A 23607-nucleotide genomic window follows, 5' to 3' on the forward strand; every position below is an offset into this window, starting at 1 on the left:
GGTGTATATCAAGCCCTGTCAGGAAAGGCGTGGCTGTGAGACAGGTGAATGTCGAGGATTTCGTCAATGGACGAAAGTTCCCCTGGTCGGAGAAAAGAGCCGAGTCAAAAACCCCTTGCCTCGGGCGAATGGGCTGGATAAGATGAGCTCAAAGAGACTGAGCTGCTCCCACTGTGACTGGTGGTGAACTCTTCCTGCAATGGCCGACCGAGATGTCTAGCCACTGAAGTTGGCCAGCGAGAGAGATCAGGATGTCCAAATTGCACTCAACACCTGCTGATCAAGTTTGTGTAGAATGCGGATCACGGGTAACGCGGGATCCGAAGAAGTCGACGAGTCTGAAGGGTCGGTAAGCACGACCGCAGAGGCAGCGTGAGCGAGAGATGCTGTCAAACGAGGGGCAAGGTAAGAAGCGACAGTGTCAAAAGTGAACACAAATTGCAGCGAGCGGCGTCGTGGCGTGGGAGATAAGTCAACCAAGCAGTTGAGAAGCGATGGGTATTCTGGAGAGTTGTTCTGCGGGACTAAACCTAAAGGGGCGATCGATCGGTGAGACCAGCATCGCTATAAATAGGCGGGATCTTTGATTTACGGGTTCTCTGAGACAAAGTTGACCCTCCCTCTCACAAATAATGAGCCACAGGGTACCATGAGATAGTGAATCCTATGATAGTTGATATGCGAGCATCTTGGCCAAGCTCTTTCTGCCACTGTCCTAGTTTTCGTTCCACAAGGATTCGATAGTCTCTACCTTGGTCCTAGCGACAAAATTCTTTTGTTTATTTGGCATCGAGATACGATCCAGCGATAGGCTCAGGCTGGTTCCGCACGGGCCAGAGCCAGAGGGGGTGACAAATCACATGATCTGAGCAAGCTGATGGAGTCACGGGTTCATCCGGGAGTGAACAGTCTCAATCACATGATACAACCACATGCCCAGATGGACTGCACGCCTGGCTTCTTGCTTCATGTATTCTTGTCAGTTGTTTGTAGGCCATGCTCACATTCTCACAACCCTGCAGTCGCAAAACTTTAGACACCCTCCAGGTTCACTTCATTTACTCAAAGTGACTAGAGACAAACAGGATAATAGGTGCTCATCTACATAACTGCTCACTCCACAGGCGTCGCACGCCAAATCGCATTTGAATTTGACATCCAGCCCTCTCTGACCATCCGAAAGCGTAGAAGACTTCTTGTGAATTGGGCTTCATTATATGGTGCCAAGACGAATGATGTCAATCCCTGAAGATAGGCTATTCTAGTCAGAAGAGTAGCAGGTATCCGTGTCCAGGGCTTACGATCCCATAGTGGTGTACATCTGGAAGTAGGTGAACTAAGCCTCTTGGTCTTGAGGCAGCCTTGCATGCAATGGAAAAACAGTGTTTTGTTGAAACACATGTTCTTTATTATGGGTCAGGAAATCAACGAAAGTCGGTTGACAAGAGAGCTTTCGAGTATGTCAAGGCATAGGTCTGCATGATCACGCGACTCGGGTCACTTTTGAGTCGCACTTATTTCGGTCTCTTCGGGTTGGTCGAAGTCGTGTGCTATACGTTTGCCACAATCAGCTGGACTTGACCACACCCATTAGGAATGTCACGGTCCACGGTGATGTTCTGGTAAAATAGCTCCAACAGCGATGTCTGTTGTCCAGCACATACTGATATCACAGACAACCCAGGTCAGCATTGTCTTCTAGGTATAGTGAGTCGTGGATTCGGCAATTGCTTACCCAGCCAGCTTCCCCAGCTTTTGTCCTCACTTTCAAGCTGCCTGCCATGGCTGACGTGGAATCCGGTGCTGGTCGCAACGGTCGCGCTCGGGCTCACACTGACTTCAACATTTTCCTGCGCACTACCTCCGTGTACCAAGGCCAGCACCCATGGAGCTTTGTTGGGAGCGATGTAGTTCACCGAAGAGTTGGTCACATAAAAGCTTGCAGCGTGTGCTGGGTCACGGAATACAGGGATGCTGTTCAATGGACCCGTTGATTGTGTAGACAGGTAGAGGTTGTCAAACTGCGGTTCAGGACTGGAAGAGAACAGGTGAAATTCATCTGGCGTTTTTGTGGCATATGTGAACGGCAGACCTGTCACTAAGAGCAACGAGCCTGTGGCAATTTGGAGCAAATTCATTGTATGGACAAATGTTGACCTTGCAAACGCGCTGCTGTATGGAGGATGGTCGCTCGGGTGCCTTGATTCGTATACTCAGCCTTTTGCAAGGGGTGAACAGAACGTGGCTTTTGGGAATGATATACCTATGTGAAGAGAGGTCGATGGAAAAGGACAATTGAGGGGCAAACCTTCAAACCTTCGGATGGAGTGAATGACGAGCACATGATCCCATAATCAGTGAGGCCACACTTACTACATCTCCACATTACTTTGTGTTTACCACCCTGATCGACAATAACAGACGCAGGATGGATCAGGTTCAGATCAAAATGGAAATTATGAACTGTCATGCATGTCAGAGCTCCAGTTGATCCACGATACGCAGATCTTGCAGGACTCCTGTTCTGAGTGGAAGTGGCAAACCCGGTAGCATATCCTTGATCCAACCAGGAGACTGCCCGTTGCAGATCACTGGAGACCGACGATCAACGGGTCAGTGTGCGACGGTGCGTATCCAAGACCTTGGAGAGGTTTGGCAGGAATAGAGAAGATAATGGGCATTTCTACGTCTGGTGACGTGGGGGTATCCAGCGGCAGGAAACCGCAGATTTGAATGCTGATATGCCTCATGAAAGACAGAAGCAATCAGATGAATTGCTCGGGATATTCAGGTCGATTACGGACCGGAGGAGAAGTGAAAAACACTTCGAGTCCCATGAACGATGCGATTCATCAATAGAGAATGACTGTGCTTCAGCATCTCACTGAGCGTTCAGCATGGTCGGGATTCAAAGAGGCTTTCCAAGTGCTCCCCAGTCTTTCGAGTATATATAGCACGTGATGCATACTCGACATCAGACCCCCGAGGGATGTCAAGTATGATCCGATCTCCGAGGCTCCATCTCCTGTTCATCTGAAATCAGGTTAACCATTCTCTGTCACTACAACAGCTGCTGCCTCCTCGAGGGTGAGCATCCACTGCTCAAAACGTCTCAATTGCTCTTGAAGAGCAGAAATCTCTATCTGGTAGAGAAAAGAACAAAGCAACAGATTCTTTGAGGCGCCTCGATCTTCCCCCATTGGATACGGAACTCACGGTCACTGCTGTCTCGGGCACCTAAATTGTCTGCCTCGCCGGTCATAGGTGGAATGACGACGGTAAGGCCTAGACACTCGAGCTTGGATCCTTGCGTTTGCTTCCGGAAGAAACTAGCTTCCAGTCAGGTACTTCCCACGATGTAAAGGCTCAGCATACGGGTAACCTTATGGATGCGGCAAATATAGGCCGACTTGCTCGAGAGACCACAACCACTCATCCGACTGACAGTTCGCCATATCCACACTACTCTTCTGTCTCTCACATCTCGCATCACAACTGTCTTTGTGGATATTCTAACCTCTCCCAAAGCTACCAAAATCACTGCAGCTGAATAGAAGGCTGCTCCGAATCATGTCGGTCCCAAGACTGCCATGTGGCAATCTTCAACCCAAGAGTTTGGAATCGGGGGTAGTGGACGACAGCTCGGTCGAGCCCTGCCCTAATGAAGGAAAGTTGCTTTGTGCTGGTTGTACCCTCGTTAGGGTAAGTTCTTTGCCCAGGATGACCCTTTGAATTTTTCACAGCGTTTTAGCTAATGATTCCGCAATGCAGTACTGTAGCAAGGAATGCCAAGTTGCCCACCGGCCTTACCACAAGGAAGAGTGCAGAAGCAAAGTGGGCCAAGACTATTGGCAGCCTCTTTGGGTTCAACAAGGGCGAATCCCTGCATTCGTTTATGAGGACAAGGAATCAAATGGGCCTTGGGGGGTGCAGAGGAATGTATGGCCTCGACATCCAGCCTTTGACATCCTCAAGCTCGCCGAGAATGAAGGACAAGATCACCCAGAAGATCTCAATTTACTGTTTGCAGGTCTGTTGTTGATACTCCCAGTCATCTGCTCAACCGGATCAATGCTCACTGTATTGATTATACTCTAGCCTGCGGTGATCTTGGCAACGTTGTCCAAACCGTCGTAAATCTCCCAGACGAATGGAACCACCGCCTCCAGCTTACAGTAAATGATGGTGATGCAGAAATTATCGTACGCAGCGTGATTCTGCTGCTCATCGCCGTTTTTGTTGATGACATTGACCAGGCAATCGAATGCATGATTCACGTCTGGTATTCGGCCTTCATCAGAGAGTCCGACAGTGAGCTGCTTCAATCACTAATCAAGCCCATGATTGACCGCGTCTGCAATACTATCAAGGACAAAGACCCGGAGAGTCTACGTGCCAAGACTTGGACTCGGGGCAATCGTTCGATCAAAGTTGTCCTCAAACAGAGAACCTGGATGACATTGCCTCGTATGCTGGACCGAGTCAGGCAGATCAAACCAATAGAGGCCTTTGCATCTCGTCGTGCAACTGTCCTTTGTCGGTATCGCTGGGACCATCGTGATGGTTTTATGATGAAATTGCCGCCAAAACAGCGAACAGCTCACCTCAGATATCTTCTGCATGGCCTGTTGCTGCCATTTGGACATAATCGAGTCGAATTTGTAGTGCCAAATCCGTAAGATCACAAGGGAAGTTTCCTATCTATAATGATTTTCAGCTGACTGATGTCCCAGTTTTCTGTACCGCATGCCTGCTCAATGGCAGGGTAATGATGCGGTCAATCCAGTCTTCGCATGGCCGTTGCATGACGTTCTCGAAGCTCCCGGCGCTGCCTCTGAGAACGATGTTTACGGGAAATTATTCAACTACCTCTATGACCATCTTCGAGCCTTCATTGATCGGATCAACAAATCGCCAACGTTCTTTTGCCTGCTTCAAGTCAATCCCTTCGAACTCGATAAATGTCTGCCGCATGGATCCTATGACCGAATCGACGTAAGTCACCATTTACAGGCAGTATCTCTATACGAACACGTATACTTAGCGTCCTAGGCTCACGCAAGTGGGATGATGAGTTGGGACCGAACCCACACCTCAAATTTTAAAAGACTAACACAGGCGAGTCTAACAGGCAACTGCTATCACTGACAAACATCGCGGGTTTCCTATTCACGCCCTCGAAACCTTGATGCCGATCTTGAAGAACAACAAGCAGAACCCTCACGCGACGATGATTCAATTCTTCGAAACAGCAGTCGAATCCCGCCTTCCGAAAAGTGGCGAATTGTCAAAATTGGATCAAGATTCGGCAGAACTGAAACATGTGAAGAAAATTATTGCGGTAACTCCTAGTTCTTCATCCATTTGTTCTTGGAGCCCGGAGGTCCTGATCTATCCTCCCTTGATTGACCTGTATGCTTCCCACTGGGAAGTCTTTGACCAGTGAGTTCCCATTCTTGATCTATAAAGCTACTGTCATTTCGCAACACAGCTCCACCGAGTATTGTCTCGCCTACTGATCATCCGTTTAGATATCTCGCAAATGAGAAGTTTAATGAACGCGTCCGACCAGGGACGGTCATGAAACAAGTCAACACCATTGTTCCTAAGTTCCGATACCAATTGAAGTTCCAAGAGCCTCTCGATGCCGAATATCGGAGGACGGTGTGGCGCCGTTTCAGAGAGCCCGTGGACGGCAAGTCCGTCTACCTAGAATGGCAGAAGGAGGACGAGGAAGAGAAAGTCAAGGCCGAGAGATAGTCGAGCGAACTCAGATTCACTAGTGCATCCTTAAAGCCACATTTGCTAAGATTCAGCATGAAAGAACTCGTAGCCATCTCCTCGGCCGTCCCAAGGGGGCATCCAGAAATACCAGCTAATCTTAAATACAATTGAACGCGTGCGTGCGAGATACTCTCAGAACACTGTAGCTCATGGGTTGTCGGGCAAATCTGGCAGTTCTCACGAAAAAGTTAAACATTGTACATGTCTAGCTTGGCTTAAGATAGGAACTGAGAAGCTCGTGCTAACACATAAAATTACACTTTCTTATTTTCGTCTGCTCATGGCAGATCGTCGCATCGTGACCTCTCGTCATATCGTACATATCGACAGGACTAATAACAGCCAGAAAGAGAGATGAATTGCGCAATTCATAGACCACACAATTTCCCAGAGAAAGCGGTCTGTCTCGTTCTGCTTCCTGTGGCTATCCCCTTGACACACAGACCTGCTGCATTATCATTCGATCTCTTCAAGCGGCGGGCTTCGCAAATTCAGGCTTCAATGTCCACCGACCCCGACCTCCACGATCTCGGTCCAAGCGAGCCACCGTCTTCAGCATTTCTTGAAACTCGGCTACTCGCTGAGGATTGGTACAGTAGTGATTGAATTGATCCACAATCACTTGCGTGAAAACAGGGCCGCGGCGCGAGAGCAAGAAATCCCGAATGAGAGGTAGGAAGTCCTTGCCGCGAGGCATCCGGTTTGGCGGCACTGTTGTTGGGGTAGGAGTTCTTGCTGGCGAGGCGTTAGGGTTGAGGTTGAAGAGTAGAGCCGAAGAGGACGGGCCTCGAGCCGCCGGTCTCGACGAAGAGCCACCAGCATTGCCAAGGTCAGTGCGACCACCGACGCCGAAAGAGCCCGTCCAAGTGGGGAGGCCGATGGGAGTGTTGCGAGCAACTTCCTCTGCGCGACGAAGTTCGCGAGCAGCTTCGGCAGCGACGCGACGTGCTTCTTCCTCAATCAGCTTCGGGTCAGCTCGGACATTACGTTTGCCATTGACGATATGATCATGCTCAAGCGCGGCATGAACGCCAGATCGAGCAAAGATGCCATGCATGATACGATCTTCTGCTGATTTGGATGATTCCTCGTCTTCTGCGTCGTTGCGGAATTGCTCAACATTGGCGACTCCTTGAACAGCGCTGATATCTTCCTCGTCAGGCTTGACAGGCTGGGTGACGACTTTTTTCTCTGTAGCACCAAGCCGTCGGCTGCCCGGGGTTGGCTGGACTTCTTCCTTATATGTGACGTCTGCATTCTTGAAGAGTTTCGTGGTTTCAAGCTCATTGTCATTTTCCTCCGTCAAAGAGAAGAGATCATATAGATCACTCGGCTGGAAGCTCTCCCGCTGCTGGGGATCACGAGTGATCTTGTTGGTTAGGAACTGTTTGAAGATCTGCCGGTGATAGATCTTCTCTTCGATGGTGCCCTTGGTCATGAGACGGAAGATTGTCACATCACGCTTTTGACCAAGTCGCCAAGCTCGCTCGCGTGCCTGCATATCAGTGGAAGGATTCCAGTCCGGGTCATAGATAATGACTCGATCAGCTCCGGTCAGATTCACTCCAATGCCTCCGACACGGGTGGTGAGAAGAAACACGTGAAGGTCAGGGTCCTTGTTGAATTCGTCAACCATGGTCTGCCGATCTTTGATCGGGGTATTGCCGTCCATGCGACGAAAGTTGAAGCCGTCGAGCGACCCGAGGAACTTCTCAATGATGTCCAGCATCTGTCGAGTCTGGGCAAATAAAAGTGTCTTGTGCCCAGTGTCCTTCCATACCTCCAAGAGGCCCTTCAGAACCTTCATCTTGCCCGAGCGCTCACTGTTGCCAAAGTCGGAGTCTTGGTTTTGGATCTGACGATTTACCAAGTCTGGATGGTTACAGACTTTACGGAGAATGTCAATCCCGAAGAGCGAGTTCCTCCTTCCTCTGATGATGGAGCTCATCTCTTCAGAGCCCAAGAACCGCTTGTACACTGTCCGTTGCTCTTGCGTGAGCTTACAGAAGATCACCTGCTCAGTCTTCTTTGGGAGGTCAGATGTCACATCCGCCTTAAACCGCTGAAGGAGGTAGGGACTAATGGCGTCTTTCAGTGTAGCAGCGCACTTTGCAGCAGTCTGGACCTGAAGATTCGTGGCGGAAGCGTACCCTCCTTGCCGGATCGGGATCTCGAATTGATTCTTGAAAGTCACCAACGTACCCAGCCGCATAGGGAAGACAAAGTCGAAGAGGGACCATAGATCGACCAAGCTATTCTGCATCGGAGTGCCGGACAAAATGATGCGATGAGGCGTGCGCAACTCTTTGCAACTGAAGGTGATTCCAGCATCGGGATTGCGAATCTTGTGCCCTTCATCTAAAATAGCACAGCCCCATTCGACATCAACGAGAGAATCGGCATAGGATTGAAGCCCGGAATAAGTGGTCACAAGGACGTGTCCTTCCTCGTTGACTCGCTTGATAATCTTTTTGGCCGCTTTTTGGCCTGCTGAAAGATGCCGCGAGTATTGACTACCCATCATCTCCGATGCAAGTGCCACCTCACGACTGTTCTCACGGCCCAGATTCATCATCCCACTGCCAGACGAATGGAGGATTGAGACGCGAAATGGAGGCCACCAACGATGGAACTCGTTGACCCACTGCTTCATCAGCGTTGCAGGGCAGACAATGATCGCAGGCTTGGTGAACATGTTGCTGTAGTGCAACGATGCGAGATAAGCAATCGCCTGGATGGTCTTGCCTAGTCCCATCTCGTCACCGATAATTCCCCCGACCGACTGCTGATGGAGTTCCCAGAGCCACTGAACGCCAGTGCGTTGGTAGGGAAAGAGATACCTGCCGATGTCACCTGGGACGCGTAGACCGTTTGAAAGATCTAGGTCGGGTTCCGATGGGTGTGGCTTCAACCACTCCTCTCTCGTGTCATCCTCGGTCTCCTCCTCGGCCAGATCTCCTTGGGCACGGGCGCGGGCAGCACTACGTCGACTGATCCATTTCTGGAGGCGTGTCTGATAGACTTTCTCGTTACCGTCATCCACGCCACTCAGGTCCTCCAGCTCTGCACTCGTCTTGTCTTTCTTGGATTTCCGCACGCTGACCTCGGGAGCAGTGTCTGGCATGAACTCTTCATCCTCAGACAATGAGCTCTCCTCGGACGCGACGTAGCTGGCCTCCGAATCCGCCTCGGTGGAGTCGAGTCGGGCAGGCCGCGAAACCTCTGACCCCTTCTTGACGGCCGGCGACGATTCCAGCTTTCGTCGCTTAGTGCTGCGAGGTTCCTGGCTATCGCTGGTGGTATCGTCGAAGTCGAGCTCTGGGCGAAGCAAATTTCGATGAGAGGCCTGGGGTTCCTCGTGGGCTCTTTTGCGCTCTGCCTCCTCTTGCTGCTGATCCTCGGTGTCTACCAGTGCGTCTTGAAGAGTCGACAGCGTGCCGTTTACGCCAGGCTGGCTCATGAGCTCAAACGGCGTGATCTTTCCTGTTCGGAGAAGATAATCACGCCGAGACTCGTTCGGCAGTCGTCCCGAGCCATGGATATCGCTGGCCTTTTCTTGCGCCTCGCGGCGGTCATCGATCCGCTGCTGGATCTCTGCGATATCCGTAACTAGTCCGGTACGACGAGTTTCCAGGCGCCTCAGTTCGGTTTCAACCCGAGTGCGTGCGCCAGGTCCGACGCTCTTGCTTAGGCGGTTTTTGGCCTGCTGCATCTGACGATCGACCTTGCTTTAATCCAGAATAAGCCCTACATCCCTGCAAATGATTGAAAGGTAGAAGGCAGTCAATCAAAGCTTACCTTTTTTCGGTCAAGGCCTTCTCCAACCGCTTGGTCTCATTTTCCTCGGCCCTTTCGGCGAGAAACTTGTCCGCCTACGTAGAATGTGAGTTGACGGTTGATTTGGGGAAAATAAACGAAGTGAGAGGCAAGTCACATACCTGTCGAGTGATGTCTCGCTCCAAGTCGTCCTGATTACGGACATCTGCGTTGAGCTCTTGGAGTCGAGTCGCCTCCATGGCGGCGCTTGTTGAGTCTGGTGACGCCATATCGTCACCGCCGGGCACTCTGGCAAGTCCGAACTGAGGGCACGCAGAGTGGTGTAGCCGTCAGGTCAGATCAGAAGAATGCACGCTGTCTGAATTCTGGTGAACCTGAAGTCATAGTTCATTTGAGCAGAGGATCTGACAAAAGCGAACGTGCCAGTGAAGGATTCACCCCAGAACAATGCGATTGTAGCCAGGGCCCTTGAATAATCTTGATCGGTCTAGAAGCGTTATCGCGAGGCAATGACGGGCAGTTTGCGCTGACCGCCTGCAGGAGCCGCACCTCGATCGAGACCCACCAGGCATCGACTGGAGCCCCGACATCATCACTTCCGAAATTTAGTTCAAATCTGCCTTCGGTTCAATAGGCAGCACTGCACGACAAGGCTTGAAGGCACAGATTCAGGCAGCGCTTGGACTTGACTTCCCATTTCGGCATATATTCACTGGGCTACCGGTAGATGCCTTGGACTCTCTTGAGGTCCTAGTCGTCCCGCTGGTGGCTTGACTTATGTTGAGACCCATTATTAATTTATTACAAGTCGCTTAATACGTACCTGAGCGAGGATGTCTCCGACGGGTCGGTGCCCAATTTGATTGTGTCAGACTAGCACTACCGTCACTGCCCAGGTGAAGCCGGTGCTCTAATGATGTACTGTACACTTGTACAGTGTATGTATCTGGCCTCGACCGAGGTGATATGGAGCGCGCAAGAATACTCAATCAGGACCAGAACTTCTTTTTTGTCCGCCTATCACCCTTTCAACAGATGAGCTGCTCTTCAGCAAGAGATATATGAGAGTCCTACCCCTTGATTCCTTGATAATGACAAAGAATACGTAGCTTATTCAGGCAATACCCATCCATCCGCAGGCCGGTCCGCCTGACATATTTTGACCGGCCGACCTCAGTTGACACCAGCGCGCCCGGATGGTTTAACTTTGATGGCCAGATGCCGTGAACTAGGAGCTTTCCATGGAGTTCTGACCTCAGATGCATCACTGGAAATCGACGATGATGAATCTTGGCCTGTGTGATTTGATTTTGACAGGCCATCGATGAGCTTGATTTCCAATCAGAAAATGTCAGGACATGCCCAGCTTAGCCCGTCGGGTTGGGTATACAACCATGACGCCATAATGCACTGAGACGACTCTCACAGTAACTTCGAGAATTGAACGTTGGGACTGGTGGTAGTAGTAGGTACCGTACACCTGAGTACAACTATACTATCCACTGCACTGCTACATACTGCTAGGTACTAGTAGACTACGAAGTACTAACAGTGCTACTAAAAGTAAGCACCGGCAGAGGTACACCTTGGTATGGAAGCAGCAACTTCCGATCAAGATCCAAGGCTGGTTTTTGATGGGTACCAATTCGCTCGTTGACAATGATATTGGAAGCGATACCGTGTCCAGTTACGTGCTCTAGTTGGGTCCCTGAATAGGTACCCTGGTGTTCTTCACATCAATTTCCAGTCGCAAAAAAGGGTCAATGTGAAGTGGTCCAAATCCAATCATCCCTCTATACAACTACACCTACAGGCCACACGTAGTCCATCTCAACTCCATATGCTGGCAACGCCTTGAGGTTTTGTGGTCTGAGTGCTAAGCAAACGGGATGCTTTATGTTTGCCAAGTTGAGATTTTCTCTCTTTCTCAAGCGTTGGCGAGAATAATGCACTCGAGATTCAAATTCGCAAGAGGTATCGCCGAGCCGTACCTACTCAATAGCCCCGATGGGCTATATCACACACTCACAGACAAAGCTCCTTGAGGTTATAGTACAATCCTCCTCTTTTCTTGGTAATCGCCCCGGAGCATATCTAAAGTAACTGGAGCCCGATACTCAGATATGAAGGCAGTGAGGCGGATGGATGTCGACATGAGTGTAAGACACCAGAGTGACCAGACTCAGAGCACATCCACCTTCGTGTGGCTAGGCATCTACACTGCTGTTCGCTAGCTCGTCTCTTTCCATCCCTGTCCAGTCCAAAGGTCGCACCAATCTGCTCCCTTTCCAAAACTCGCCTCGTCAGACCTCATTGCGCTGATCTCTTCCATTGCTTGCCCACCTGCACTCCGCTATCTTCGGAGCTCTTCGAGTGTGCATCCCGGTCGGAAGAAGTGCTACGTCGGTGTCATCTCCGTTGTCCATTGCGACCGCCCGCCCCCAGAAAAACGCCCTTCCCGAACGTCAGGTCTGGTCTCCTTCCCAACCCCCACTAGAAAGTGCAACTGCTTGACTGTTTCGAGTGATTGACCCGTGGACGTGCACGACTGCGAATGTGAGCGAGTCCACCTCTCTCGCTCGCCGACCCAACCCAACCGCAGCCTCGCACTGCAGCACTGCACCACCCACACCCCCAACCCACCACCACATCGAGCATCATCCATACCCGCTTTTCCGTAGAGGATGCGTCACTACACAGCTCTGAATTAGCCTTTTCCTCCGTTTGATCATCTCGACAATTTCATCCAAATTGTCCTGGATCTTGCCTCATTCCTCTCTTTCAACGTGCTGCACCCTCCCATCTGTCGTTCGCAGCTCGTGTCCAGTGAGCGAGGCCCCAATTGAGTGTGTTGTTCTCCCCGCCCGCTTCAAGCCCACGCACGAACCCCCCTCGAGATCGCAGGCGCGCTCTGCGCAGGAGACGGCATTGGTAGCAAGTTCCTAAGCTTCGCTTCCTGTTGCACTTGCGACCGTCCTGGATCTTGCTGTCTACCATCCCCAATCATTCGCAACGATGGACCATTCCGGTTGGCAGCCGTACCAAGATCCCATGATGGGCCAGCCCCCCGCGCAGTTCAACGGCTTGGCGAGTCACCCTCCCCAGCAGCTGAGTACCAAGTATGGTCAGCCGCCAGCCCAGGCACAACCGCCCATGGGATACACGTACGAGCACTATCAGACTCTCGGCACATCCTCCAAACCTCTCTCTGCCCACGCTGCTCATCCCGGGTCAAAACCTGCCTCGATGGCCTCCTCCCCCACAGCCACGCCACGCTCTCGGGATTATGTGACCGACACGGACACCACCATGGAGGATGCAGATCCATACAACCGGGCCAAGTATCCGTCGCGACCAGCTCATCAGAGTCGGGCATCCTCGCAATTCCTCAGCCAGGCTGAGGAATCGTCGGCTGCACGCAGGTATTCCCCGATGAACGTGCTGTCGCCGCCCATGTCGTATCCCACCAGCCCCGGAAAGACCCAAGGCACGTACGATTCGTCTCCATCGGCCTCTGCGCAAGCTCGGCGCTCGCCCGCTCGCGCGGTCAACTATGTCTCTCCGCCTCACAGCTACCAGTCCCCTCCATGTGAGCGACTCCTCTGTCAATGCTGCCATCGCGTTCACCCTACCCTGTTCCTGCGTTGCTGACCATTCCCTCTTCCCCACTACAGCTGCTGGTCGAGTCCCTCGTCTTCCCCCGCTCCAAGCAGGCGACTTGAATACAGACCACTTCTTCCCCTCGTCCGCCTCTAGCCACATGAGTCCAGCATATGGAGCAGGATCGCGGTCGCCACGGTCGGCCGCGGCGCCAGCGCCCTACCCTGGCCGTGGTCCAGTGCCCAAGTTCCAGAAGATCAAGAGCGTACAGGAATTGCAACCCCGAGTTCACACGCAGCCTGCGTATCGACGAGCTAATCCCGAGGGTGGCTTCATTAGCGTAAGTGTCACATTGAATGCAAGCGCATTTGGAGCCCTTGCTAACCACTGTTCCTCTGCGCAGCCTCTTCAAGCATTGACGACTCACCTCCCATCAACGTACCGCATCTGCAATCCCAACTTCAATTACGAATCCTCGCGAAATCCTCGCCGTGTGTTGACAAAGCCGAGCAAGGGAGTGAAGAACGACGGTTATGATAACGAGGACAGCGACTATATTCTATATGTCAACGATATCCTGGGGAGCGAAGAAGCCGGTCACAAGTGCGTCGCCGAGGACAGTTCCGGAGACTGGACATTGGCTAACGACTGTTGCTCTTAGAAATCGGTATCTCATTCTCGATGTTCTAGGCCAAGGTACTTTCGGCCAGGTGGTCAAATGCCAGAATCTGAAAACCCAAGAGGTAGTGGCTGTCAAGGTCATCAAGAACAAGACGGCATATTTCAACCAGAGCATGATGGAAGTGTCTGTTCTGGACCTCGTACGTTGATAACCTCCGCCTCACCCACAGATCGCGAAATCACCGGTCAAATCAGCTAATGGGAGGCTTTACTTATCTCTTGCAGCTAAACAGCAAATACGACAAGAACGATGACCATCATCTTCTTCGCCTCAAGGATACTTTCATTCACCGGCAACATCTGTGCCTTGCGTTTGAGCTTCTGAGTGTCAATCTCTATGAGTTGATCAAGCAGAACCAATTCCGAGGCCTCAGCACAACGCTAGTTCGGGTGTTTGCTCAGCAACTGCTGAACGCCTTGAGCCTGTTGAACAAGGCTCATCTTATTCACTGCGACTTGAAGCCTGAGAATATTCTTCTCAAAAAGTAGGTGCTCCCGGATCGAAACAGACTCTGCGCTCCAACTTGTATGGATACTGACCATGCGCTCTTTCAGCCTCGAGAGCCCCATCATCAAAGTCATTGATTTTGGCTCAGCATGTGATGAGCGTCAGACTGTGTATACTTACATTCAATCCCGGTTCTACCGCTCACCTGAAGTATTGCTTGGTTTGCCGTATGTCGCGAGACTTATCATCCATATTGCACGAGATGAACTCTAGTCTAACAACACTACAGGTACTCCTCTGCGATCGATATGTGGTCACTTGGCTGCATTGTCGTTGAACTTTTCCTCGGATTGCCTCTTTTTCCCGGTTCCTCCGAGTATAATCAGGTCTGCCGAATTGTTGAGATGCTTGGTCTTCCCCCAACATGGATGTTGGAGATGGGCAAGCAATCAAAGGAGTTCTTCGAAAAGGGTCAGGACGAATACGGTCGCACGACCTACCGCCTCAAAACCTTGGAGCAGTATTCACGAGAGCACAACACCAAGGAACAGCCCAGCAAGAAGTACTTTTCGGCGTCAACTCTGGAAGAAATCATTCGGAGCTACCCCATGCCGAGGAAGAATATGAAGCAGGCTGAGATTGATCGAGGTATGCTGAAATTCTTGAATGATCCTATCTCTGCAAATTCATATCTAATGTCTTCCTGGAAACAGAACTCAACAATCGGGTAGCCTTCATCGACTTTGTTCGTGGTCTTCTCACGATCAACCCGCTCGAGCGCTGGTCGCCGCAGCAAGCCAAGTTGCACCCCTTCATTACCCAGCAAAAGTTCACTGGGCCGTTCATGCCGCCCATGAACTTGAAGTACTCGGCTCCAAACAAGACTGTAGCCCCAGGTGTTCAGCAGCAGCAACAAGCCGAGGCTGCTAGCAAACAGCGAGCCGCCCAAGTTGCGCATGCGCAGTCGGCATATAACATGCAGATGAATCAATTCCACACGCCGCCCGCCCATAATGCGCAGGCCCCGCCGGTTTACAATGGAATGTATCAACAGGGCGCGCCCCCGCCGTACCCAACGCAGCCGCCCGGCTATGGTCATCAGGTGGGAATGGCCCAGGGCCAGGTTCCTCAGCAAGGTCAATACGCCCCATCTCAAAGTCTTTACGCCCAGGCCACAACCAGGGCTGGGCGTCAACGTGCCTCAACAATGGATGTACAAGGAGGCGGTGTCCCCACAACTATTCAACGTGTGGCAAGTCACTTGGATCCCAACGCACCCATTCGCCTGCAACCCAGTCCTGCATACTACCCGCCTCCGCCTGATGGATACGTCGACCCAAACAACGCTAATCAGCGACGGCGTGGTAGCCGTGCCACTGGGCAAGGAAACCAACGGAATCGAGACTTTATCCGCACCCTTGAGGATGGCGTACTAGGTGACACTTACATGAGTCAGAATCAGTGGCACTAGAAGATGTCATAATAACGGTATCCAGTTGACTTTGGCTACAATCGCGACATTCAAGTCTGACGAGACATCACTATTGCGATGGGATCGAGCAACCTCGCGGGAGGCAATGCTGACCTTGCAAAGATGTTCACGAGCAGACTTCAGTTGGGCCGCTTTCATTCATGGGGCCATCCCAACGCCAGATCAATCTGCCCGACGCCGCTGGCATTTTTTACATCATCGGCTGCTGGCACCTCAGCTCGCTGTAACGTCCATCTCATTAGCTGAGCTATAGGGGGAAATGGGCACTGTCTCCTATATATTAGCTTCGGCATCGGCCTACGCGGCCCCGAGCGACCCATCGCTTTCTCATGGTCTTGTGCTTGTGGATACGGGCTTCTTGCTGTCTGCAAAATGTAGCTTGACTGGATTCACTACTCATCTGCCCTTTCCTTCATCTAATCCCGGGAACGTGCAATTTTCCACGCTCATGGCGTTGCCCTCGCGGAGCCCTCGTCTCCCCCTGTTACTCCTCCGACCGAGTTTGCTTCCAGCATTATCCTTTTTTTAACTGAGACCCTTGTCTTTCCAGAAGGCAACTTCTTCGTTCCTTTTTTCTTCCATTTCTGCTCTAGAATTGAATACGTGTGACTTCCTTACGATGACTTCGTCTTGTTTTTTGATATCGTTTTCTTACTTGCTTCTACATTTTGGCATAGCCTGGAGTATCGAAGAACGATATTATCCCCCATCTGATCAGTAAAATACGCCCCTTTTTCTGAGCTTTTTTGTTCCTTGCAAGCTTGGACTCGCCTTGCTTTTGCCATCGAAGAAGCCTCCAGGCATCTGGCTCATACTACTCAGATGTTCGAGGTTTTTTTTTGGTTTGGTGTTTGTGATGTCTATTATGATAGTGTTCTGACCGGCCTTGGTGGAGCTTGTAACCGAGGCTTACAATCTCACAATGTCAAGGCGGGCGGCATAACAATGTTAATGGATTTTGGTAGTGATTACCTCTCAGATGCTTTCACGAATCTTCAATCAAACTCCTTAATTAATGGTACGTGGATTAAAATTGTTTGTATTAGGTCTATCGCCCAAAGCAACGCGTCAAAGAAGTTGAGATGGCGCTAGTCCTAATTTGGAATAGTGAACCCCTCGCTTAAATTTCGTGTGTGGCTCTCGCCCGCCATTCAACTCCAAGTTTTGAGAAGGTCAACCTGCCCTGCAGCAACGGATTCAACAGACCCGCAAATATGTCTCGATTCTTCTACCGCGGTGGTAGCGACAGCGAGTCCAGCTCTTCGGACGAGGAGGATGAGCTCTACGAGCGCTCCGAGGAGGAACCGAGCGACGATGAATCTTCCGACCAGTCCGACTCCGGCTCTGATTCCGACGAGTCCGATGACGAGGCGACCGCGAAGGGTGGTGCCGCCGCTTTCCTGAAGGATGATTCCGATAGTGAGGAGGAGGAAGAGGAGGAGAAGGTCACAGTCGTGAAGAGTGCCAAGGATAAGCGCTTGGAGGGTCTGGAGGCCACCATCAAATTGATCGAGAATGCCGAGAAGATCAACGACTGGGCTGTCATCTCGACTGGTGAGTGCTTATCCACGCATCGATATCATTTTTCAGGCTACGTTTGAAGGGCTGGTGCATCTCCAATGCGGCGCATGATTCGGAAGAATTTGATGCGCCCTTTTCAAAGCCAAGTGGCTACAGTCATATTCCGTGGCAGAGATGGTGCTGACACTTCGGACACTACAGAGTTCGACAACCTGAACCGCCAGATCATTAAGATCACCCAGACAGGCCCCGTTCCTAAGATCTACGTCCAGGCCGTTGCCGATCTTGAGGACTTCGTCAACGAGTCCGCTACCAAGCAAAAGGCTTCCAACAAGAAGATGAATCCCACCAACCAAAAGGGTTTCAATGCCGTCAAGCAGCGTATCAAGAAGAACAACAAAGAATACGCTGCTCAGATCGAGAAGTACCGTGCCAACAAGGATGAGTTCATGGAGAGCGATGAGGAGGTTGAGAAACCTGTCGTTGCTGCCCCCAAGCCCACCAAGGTCGAGAAGATCCAGAACCTCGCCGCCGCCGCTGCCGCTGCTGCCGCCGACGATGAAGAGTTCACCACTGTCAGCCGTGGAGGAAAGACTCACTACACCCCCGAGAGCATCCTCAAGCACCTCCGAGTTATCGTTGAGTCTCGCGGAAAGAAGAACACCGACCGCCTCGACCAGATCAAGACCATGGAGAAGCTCCTTGCTGTTTCAACCACTCCTTACCAGCGTATCCGTGTCTATCTGACTTTGATCTCCACACGCTTCGACCTTACGTCCTCTTCCGCCAACTACATGAGCCCTGAGCAGTGGAAGTCTGCTGATAAGGAGTTCGGCTCCCTTCTGTCCGTTCTGGAGGAGAACCGCAATCTGATTGTGAGCGAGGGAGCTGAAGAGTGGGAGGATGACGAGAAGCAGCCCCAGATCTCCGAGGGCGAGACTTTCTTCATTCCTGGCAGCATTGTCTCATACATTGAGCGCCTCGATGATGAGCTTACCCGCTCTTTGCAGCAGATCGACCCCCACACTGCTGAATACATTGAGCGCTTGAGCGACGAGCAGCAGCTGTACAACAACATTGTCCGAGCCCAGCTCTATCTCGAGAACCAGAATGCTGACGACAAAACCGAGACCCGTCAAGACAGCGTGAACCGCACCATCATCCGCCGTCTGGAGCACGTCTACTTCAAGCCCTCGCAGGTTGTTTCCATTTTGGAAGAGGCTACCTGGAAGGCCCTTCCTGAGAAGCTTGACTCCACCATCACCCCTCGCAAGAATGTCGGCGACGTCAACACACTTCTCCAGACTCTCTGTCACTATCTGTTCCAGAACAGCGATGGCATTATCCGCGCTCGTTCGATGCTTTGTCAGATATACTTCCTCGCCTTGCACGACCAGTACTACCGCTCTCGTGACCTAATGCTCATGTCTCACTTGTCTGAGAACATCTCCAACTTCGACGTCAGCACCCAGATTCTTTTCAACCGAACCCTCGTCCAGATTGGTCTGTGCGCTTTCCGCGCTGGTCTGATCTATGAGGCCCAGAATACCCTCGGTGAAATCTGCGGATCTGGCCGTCAAAAGGAGTTGTTGGCTCAGGGTATTATCATGCAACGGTACTCTACCGTTTCCCCCGAGCAGGAGCGTCTTGAGCGCCAGCGCCAGCTGCCCTTCCACATGCACATCAACCTCGAGCTGCTTGAGTGCATCTACCTCACTTCCAGCATGTTCCTCGAAGTTCCTCTCATGGCCCAGACCTCGTCCTCCCCCGAGATGCGCCGCCGCATGATCTCCAAGACGTTCCGTCGTATGCTTGACTACAATGAGCGCCAAGTGTTCACCGGTCCTCCTGAGAACACCCGTGACGGTGTGATCATGTCCGCCAAGTTCCTTGCTGCTGGCGACTGGAAGCAGGCTGCCTCCATGCTTTCTTCCATCAAGATCTGGGATTTGATGCCCCAGCCAGAGAAGGTCAAGGAGATGCTCTCTGCTCAGACACAAGAGGAGGGTCTCCGCACCTACCTCTTCACCTACGCTCCCTTCTATGACAGTCTCTCCATCTCCTCGCTGGCCGACATGTTCGAGCTGCCTGCCAAGAAGGTCACCGCTATCATCAGCCGCATGATTTCCCACGAGGAGCTTGCTGCTGCCCTCGACCAGGTCAACAACGCCATTGTCTTCCGCAAGGGTGTTGAGTTGTCTCGTCTGCAGTCCCAGATTGTCACTCTTGCCGACAAGTCCATGGGTCTGCTTGAGTCTAACGAGAAGACTCTTGAGCAGCGTACCCAGGGCATGGCCAACGCTTTCCAGCGTGAGCAGGGCCCCGGTAACCGTGGCCGTGGTGGTGGTCGTGGCGGCGGTGGTCAAGGCCGTGGCGGTGCTCGCATTCCTGGCCAGCAGGGTCGGAGACCTGGTGGGCAGCAATTCGGCGGCGGTGCATTGGGCGGTGCAATTAAGGCTTAAAATGTGGGATGTTTTTGTCTTTTCCTCTTGATCTAATGGTAGCCTTGTTTCTTCCATCTTCCTTTTCCCTTCCTTCTCTAAACCAAATCCTCCGATCCCGCCTCTTGTCCCCCCATCTTCCCCTCTATCTTCTTTTGATTATTTTGCTGCCACGGTCTCTTTTTTTCGTACCCGTCTCTCTATCCTTCCCACCCCTTTCTCATGCCGTTTCTGATCACGAGTGAAATCCGCTCGTGGCACTTCCATGATCCAAAATGAATGAACATAAATGGTTAGAAAGTTCAATGACCCCTGCGTATGAGCTAGGAACCACTTCTCCTGTGTCCTGTCAAATATCGTCATATGGTGACACGTGCTGTAGTCCGAGCGAACTAATGCGTACTCTCACTAATCTACAAGAAGCAATTCAGTCACCGTGCCGCGCCGGTCTTTACGGGGAGTCGGGACTAAGTATCCACAACTCAATCTCTTCCAGTCTCTGACTTATATATGAATCCTGCTCCCATGGAAGCCACTACCTTACATTGGCAAAGAGGTCCTTGAGAATACCGCCCTGACTCTGTGAAATGGGAATGTCCTTCCGCTACTGTGTCTCACACAAGTCTATCTAGACTAGAAAGGACTGGACCTCACGAGAGGTCGAGGCATGTCGGATCTGAGCATGAAACGAATTTGGCCTGACTCTCAATGCCAGGTCTCATATCGGTGCGTTGGACGAATGTGAACCTTATACCCAGGTGTAGGAGCACAGTGGAGTGTGAGAGATCCTTTTAATTACTGGACGAGTCCTTCTATTCTTCGCGGCATCTATCGGAGGCTTGGGATGGGGAGGAAGTTGCTATTTGGAAATTTACTGAAGTTCATTCAGTTCGATGTACCTTGGGAATCTGAATGTGAGGTTGTTGAGTAGGTGGTGTACTGAGTACTGACTACTGAGGTCTTGATTGATCGTGTATGTTATTTGACTACCATCATTCAGTCGTTCAGTCGTTCAGTCACGAAGAAACGCTAGAATGGAAAGACGCTCAGGGCTCAAGAAGAATTGCATAGAGGAGAAGAGTCGAAGACGTAATAGTATCATGTTATCCGTCAAACCGTGAGAGAAAAAGAGCTCAAAAACGACACCGTCTGGGACGGATGCAAATGCAAAGCAAAAAGCTCCCATGTCATCTATCTACTGCCTATCATGCCCGTCTTCCAAGTGCCGTCGACCACGCAAAAAAGTGCTAATAGGGGATCATGAAAGAGTTCAAGATGTTTTCGTGCAGGTTTCCATCTGCACTTCACGTCTCCTCGATAACAATGATATGCTCCGCGATCCAGTTCACGAATCGCTGGCCTTCAAGCTTCCAGCGCCCGTCTACCCACACATCATCCAGCCAGTAACGCCATGGTCTTCCCGTTGGATTTAGGTCCCATCGACCACTGGTGTGCGGTGGCCCGGAAGAGCGGCTGCTGGACCCTGCGGAGAGATCCGCGTTGACGCTGAATAATGGCATCTCTGAGGCCGCGCCATTGGCGCTAGATTGTCTCTGACGAAGGTGCCACTCCCGCTCGGCTCGTTCACCGGCACGCCGGGCAACAGCTTCTTCGTCTTCGGCCTTGTACAGCTCGCACTTTGTGCAGGCGGAGCATTGAGAGCCAGGGTTGAGGCGGAAGTGCTGACAGAAGTGCTCATATCCATCCGGTTCCTCAAATTCATCGTCTTCGATCCCGCCAGCAAGAGCATCTTCGCCCGGATGACGGTCACCAGGTCCGTCCACTACGTCTGGGCCGTACTGGTCATTGGAAGCGGGCCATCCTCGAGCTTGTGCAAGTTGAGCTTTCGGGCCGAGTCGTTTCCGGCAGAGATAGCACATCGAGTACCCACACACGCAAGTGAGCTTGTTACAGCCCGAAGACTTGACGAAGGAGAGGCCACAGCGCGGACAAGTCCGCTTGACGGCGGCCGTCCGAGCAGCCTCTACGGTAGCTCGGAGGCTTGTCAGAAGGGGTTCATAACAGACGTGAGGATCGCGCCAGGCCCTTTGACATGTGTTGCAGCTCACGCGTTGACAAGACGGGTTGGCACAAATGAATCGTTTGGAACGTGCTTTGAGGCAAAGATGCCGGATTGCGTTTTCATAGACAGCCGGGATAGCAGGTGAGTTCACGAGGAGAATGATGAGACAAGGAATTAATAGCAGGGGTATTAAAATAATCATAAAGAGGGTGACAAGAATGGAGGAGATCAGGCTCCTGCTGCGACGAACCTGCCAGCGGACGTCACGGAGATATGGGTAATAAATCGGGTCTGCCTCTGCGTAGGAACAGAACGGACAGCGAACAAGCCTCATTCGAGATTTTATCAAGACTTCCGAAGCCACGCGAGCTTCAAACTTGGCGTATGTTTCGTTGCCAGCCTTGTCCTGAAGAACAGCTTGTTTGACTAGTACCGCGGGTAGACTGCCATCGCATACGCCGTGAGTCAAAGGAGCGAGACATTTCAGCGTTGACCGAGCCATATCGACAGACTTGGCCCATCCCTGCCCGAACACAGCCTCGTGGACCGTCCGCTGAATGCAATTATAGCAGATCGCATGGACATTAGATGTGCAGGTCGCAATTTGCTCAAAAGGCACCTCGACGCAGCAGCACTCGCATTCATAAAGGTAATCCAGAGCTTTGGCTTCTAGCTCGTTCAGATCAGATGCAAAGCGGAAGTCGGCACTTTCCTGCTCATTGCGCCTTTGACTCATTACAGGCGTAATGAACATCGCTGCCAGTTCGGCATCTAGCTCGGCGCATCCGGTCTCTTTGAGTACAGGTGTTGACTCGTTGTCCGTTCGACGATGCCACGCTATGTTCGGATGCTCTTCTCGATCTTTTTTGCGACGGAATGGCAAGATGCTGTTAAAAGTTGCCCGCCAAGTGCGCCGCGAAAGATCTTGCAACGTGGGCCGGGCACGTCGATAACTGAAATTCGCTTCGGCCAACACCGCATCAATTGCGCTCTTACTCAGACTGCCGAATTCTTTGATGCAAGTCGTCTGGACTGCCGCTTTGTACTCCTTGGAGCGGAAGCGCTCCTCGACTGGGACAACAGTCTCACCTGCAGGGCCGACCGTCTCAGCGTTCGAGCTGGCTTTCTGGTCTGACTCGGTTCCATCATGACCCTCAGGAATGATTCGTCGACCCTGAACCCATTTGTCCTCGTGCCGAAGCAACTGATCCACACAAACATGAAGCCTGCTTTCTCCATCGAAGCGCAACAATAACTCCCGAAAAACTTCAATCCGTATATCCGGGAATGTAGATGCTAATGTTTCCAGGGCAGCATTGCATTCATCCTGCTCTTGTTTTGCATTCTCCAGGCATTGTTGAGGAACTTGAAGGGAGCGAGACCGTGATGTACTACCGAACGGGTTGTTCCTGAGCGCTTCACTCAGCGTAATAGATGAATGGCTTGACGCTGTCGACGCGCCTGAACTGTGAGATCCAAGTAGAGGCAATTTCCACGTACTTCGACCGGAGGAAGAGCTCGCGGACGAGGCTGAGCCGCGTTGTCGGCGATCTTGGGATGCAGACGTGTCATCGGCGGGGCGTGGCGGGGAGGATCTGGAGAAGCTCGGGACCGGCAGCGAAAGTACCATATTGGCAACTGGGAAAATGCTGCTACATCGTCGATCAGTAAGGAGATGGCTGATGAGATGGACTGTGAAACAGCTTCTCCGTTGTTCTCGTTTAAAGAATGTAAGGCAAAAAGTAGGAAGGATATGCAAATTTCAGATAAACGGCGTTGAAGAATGCAGGATCGTGACCTAGGCAGGCGAATTACGGGTTTACATAATATCAAGTCCGGT

The 23607-nt window shown here is 51.7% G+C and overlaps 6 protein-coding genes across 6 annotated transcripts; 3 read left to right on the top strand and 3 right to left on the bottom strand.

Moving 5' to 3' along the window:
- Positions 1 to 1550: 1550 nt before the first annotated feature.
- N7539_006749 (uncharacterized protein) lies at positions 1551 to 2138 on the bottom strand (the record flags this gene model as incomplete). Its single annotated transcript, XM_056936350.1, has 2 exons — positions 1551 to 1663; positions 1736 to 2138. 2 exons carry the CDS (start codon positions 2136 to 2138, stop codon positions 1551 to 1553), a joined length of 516 nt encoding a protein of 171 aa, XP_056788285.1.
- Positions 2139 to 3765: 1627 nt separating this feature from the next.
- On the top strand, positions 3766 to 5760 carry N7539_006750 (uncharacterized protein; the record flags this gene model as incomplete). The annotated part of the gene is made up of 5 exons (XM_056936351.1): positions 3766 to 4030; positions 4099 to 4675; positions 4734 to 4995; positions 5132 to 5442; positions 5532 to 5760. 5 exons carry the CDS (start codon positions 3766 to 3768, stop codon positions 5758 to 5760), a joined length of 1644 nt encoding a protein of 547 aa, XP_056788286.1.
- Positions 5761 to 6253: 493 nt separating this feature from the next.
- On the bottom strand, positions 6254 to 9830 carry N7539_006751 (DNA-dependent ATPase RAD26; the record flags this gene model as incomplete). Its single annotated transcript, XM_056936352.1, has 3 exons — positions 6254 to 9512; positions 9583 to 9656; positions 9723 to 9830. The coding sequence occupies 3 exons, from the start codon at positions 9828 to 9830 to the stop codon at positions 6254 to 6256; spliced, it is 3441 nt and encodes a 1146-aa protein (XP_056788287.1).
- A 2746-nt stretch (positions 9831 to 12576) lies between these two features.
- On the top strand, positions 12577 to 15761 carry N7539_006752 (putative protein kinase Yak1; the record flags this gene model as incomplete). Its single annotated transcript, XM_056936353.1, has 7 exons — positions 12577 to 13150; positions 13236 to 13764; positions 13823 to 13982; positions 14068 to 14327; positions 14398 to 14517; positions 14580 to 14938; positions 15004 to 15761. The coding sequence occupies 7 exons, from the start codon at positions 12577 to 12579 to the stop codon at positions 15759 to 15761; spliced, it is 2760 nt and encodes a 919-aa protein (XP_056788288.1).
- A 1235-nt stretch (positions 15762 to 16996) lies between these two features.
- On the top strand, positions 16997 to 19765 carry nip1 (translation initiation factor eIF3 core subunit c; the record flags this gene model as incomplete). Its single annotated transcript, XM_056936354.1, has 2 exons — positions 16997 to 17336; positions 17505 to 19765. 2 exons carry the CDS (start codon positions 16997 to 16999, stop codon positions 19763 to 19765), a joined length of 2601 nt encoding a protein of 866 aa, XP_056788289.1.
- A 1283-nt stretch (positions 19766 to 21048) lies between these two features.
- On the bottom strand, positions 21049 to 23397 carry N7539_006754 (E3 ubiquitin-protein ligase; the record flags this gene model as incomplete). The annotated part of the gene is made up of 1 exon (XM_056936355.1): positions 21049 to 23397. One exon carries the CDS (start codon positions 23395 to 23397, stop codon positions 21049 to 21051), a length of 2349 nt encoding a protein of 782 aa, XP_056788290.1.
- Between the last annotated feature and the right edge of the window lie 210 nt (positions 23398 to 23607).

The sequence above is a fragment of the Penicillium diatomitis genome, assembly GCF_028827545.1.
Source record: "Penicillium diatomitis strain IBT 30728 chromosome Unknown utg000009l_segment0_segment0, whole genome shotgun sequence".
NCBI lineage: Eukaryota > Fungi > Ascomycota > Eurotiomycetes > Eurotiales > Aspergillaceae > Penicillium > Penicillium diatomitis.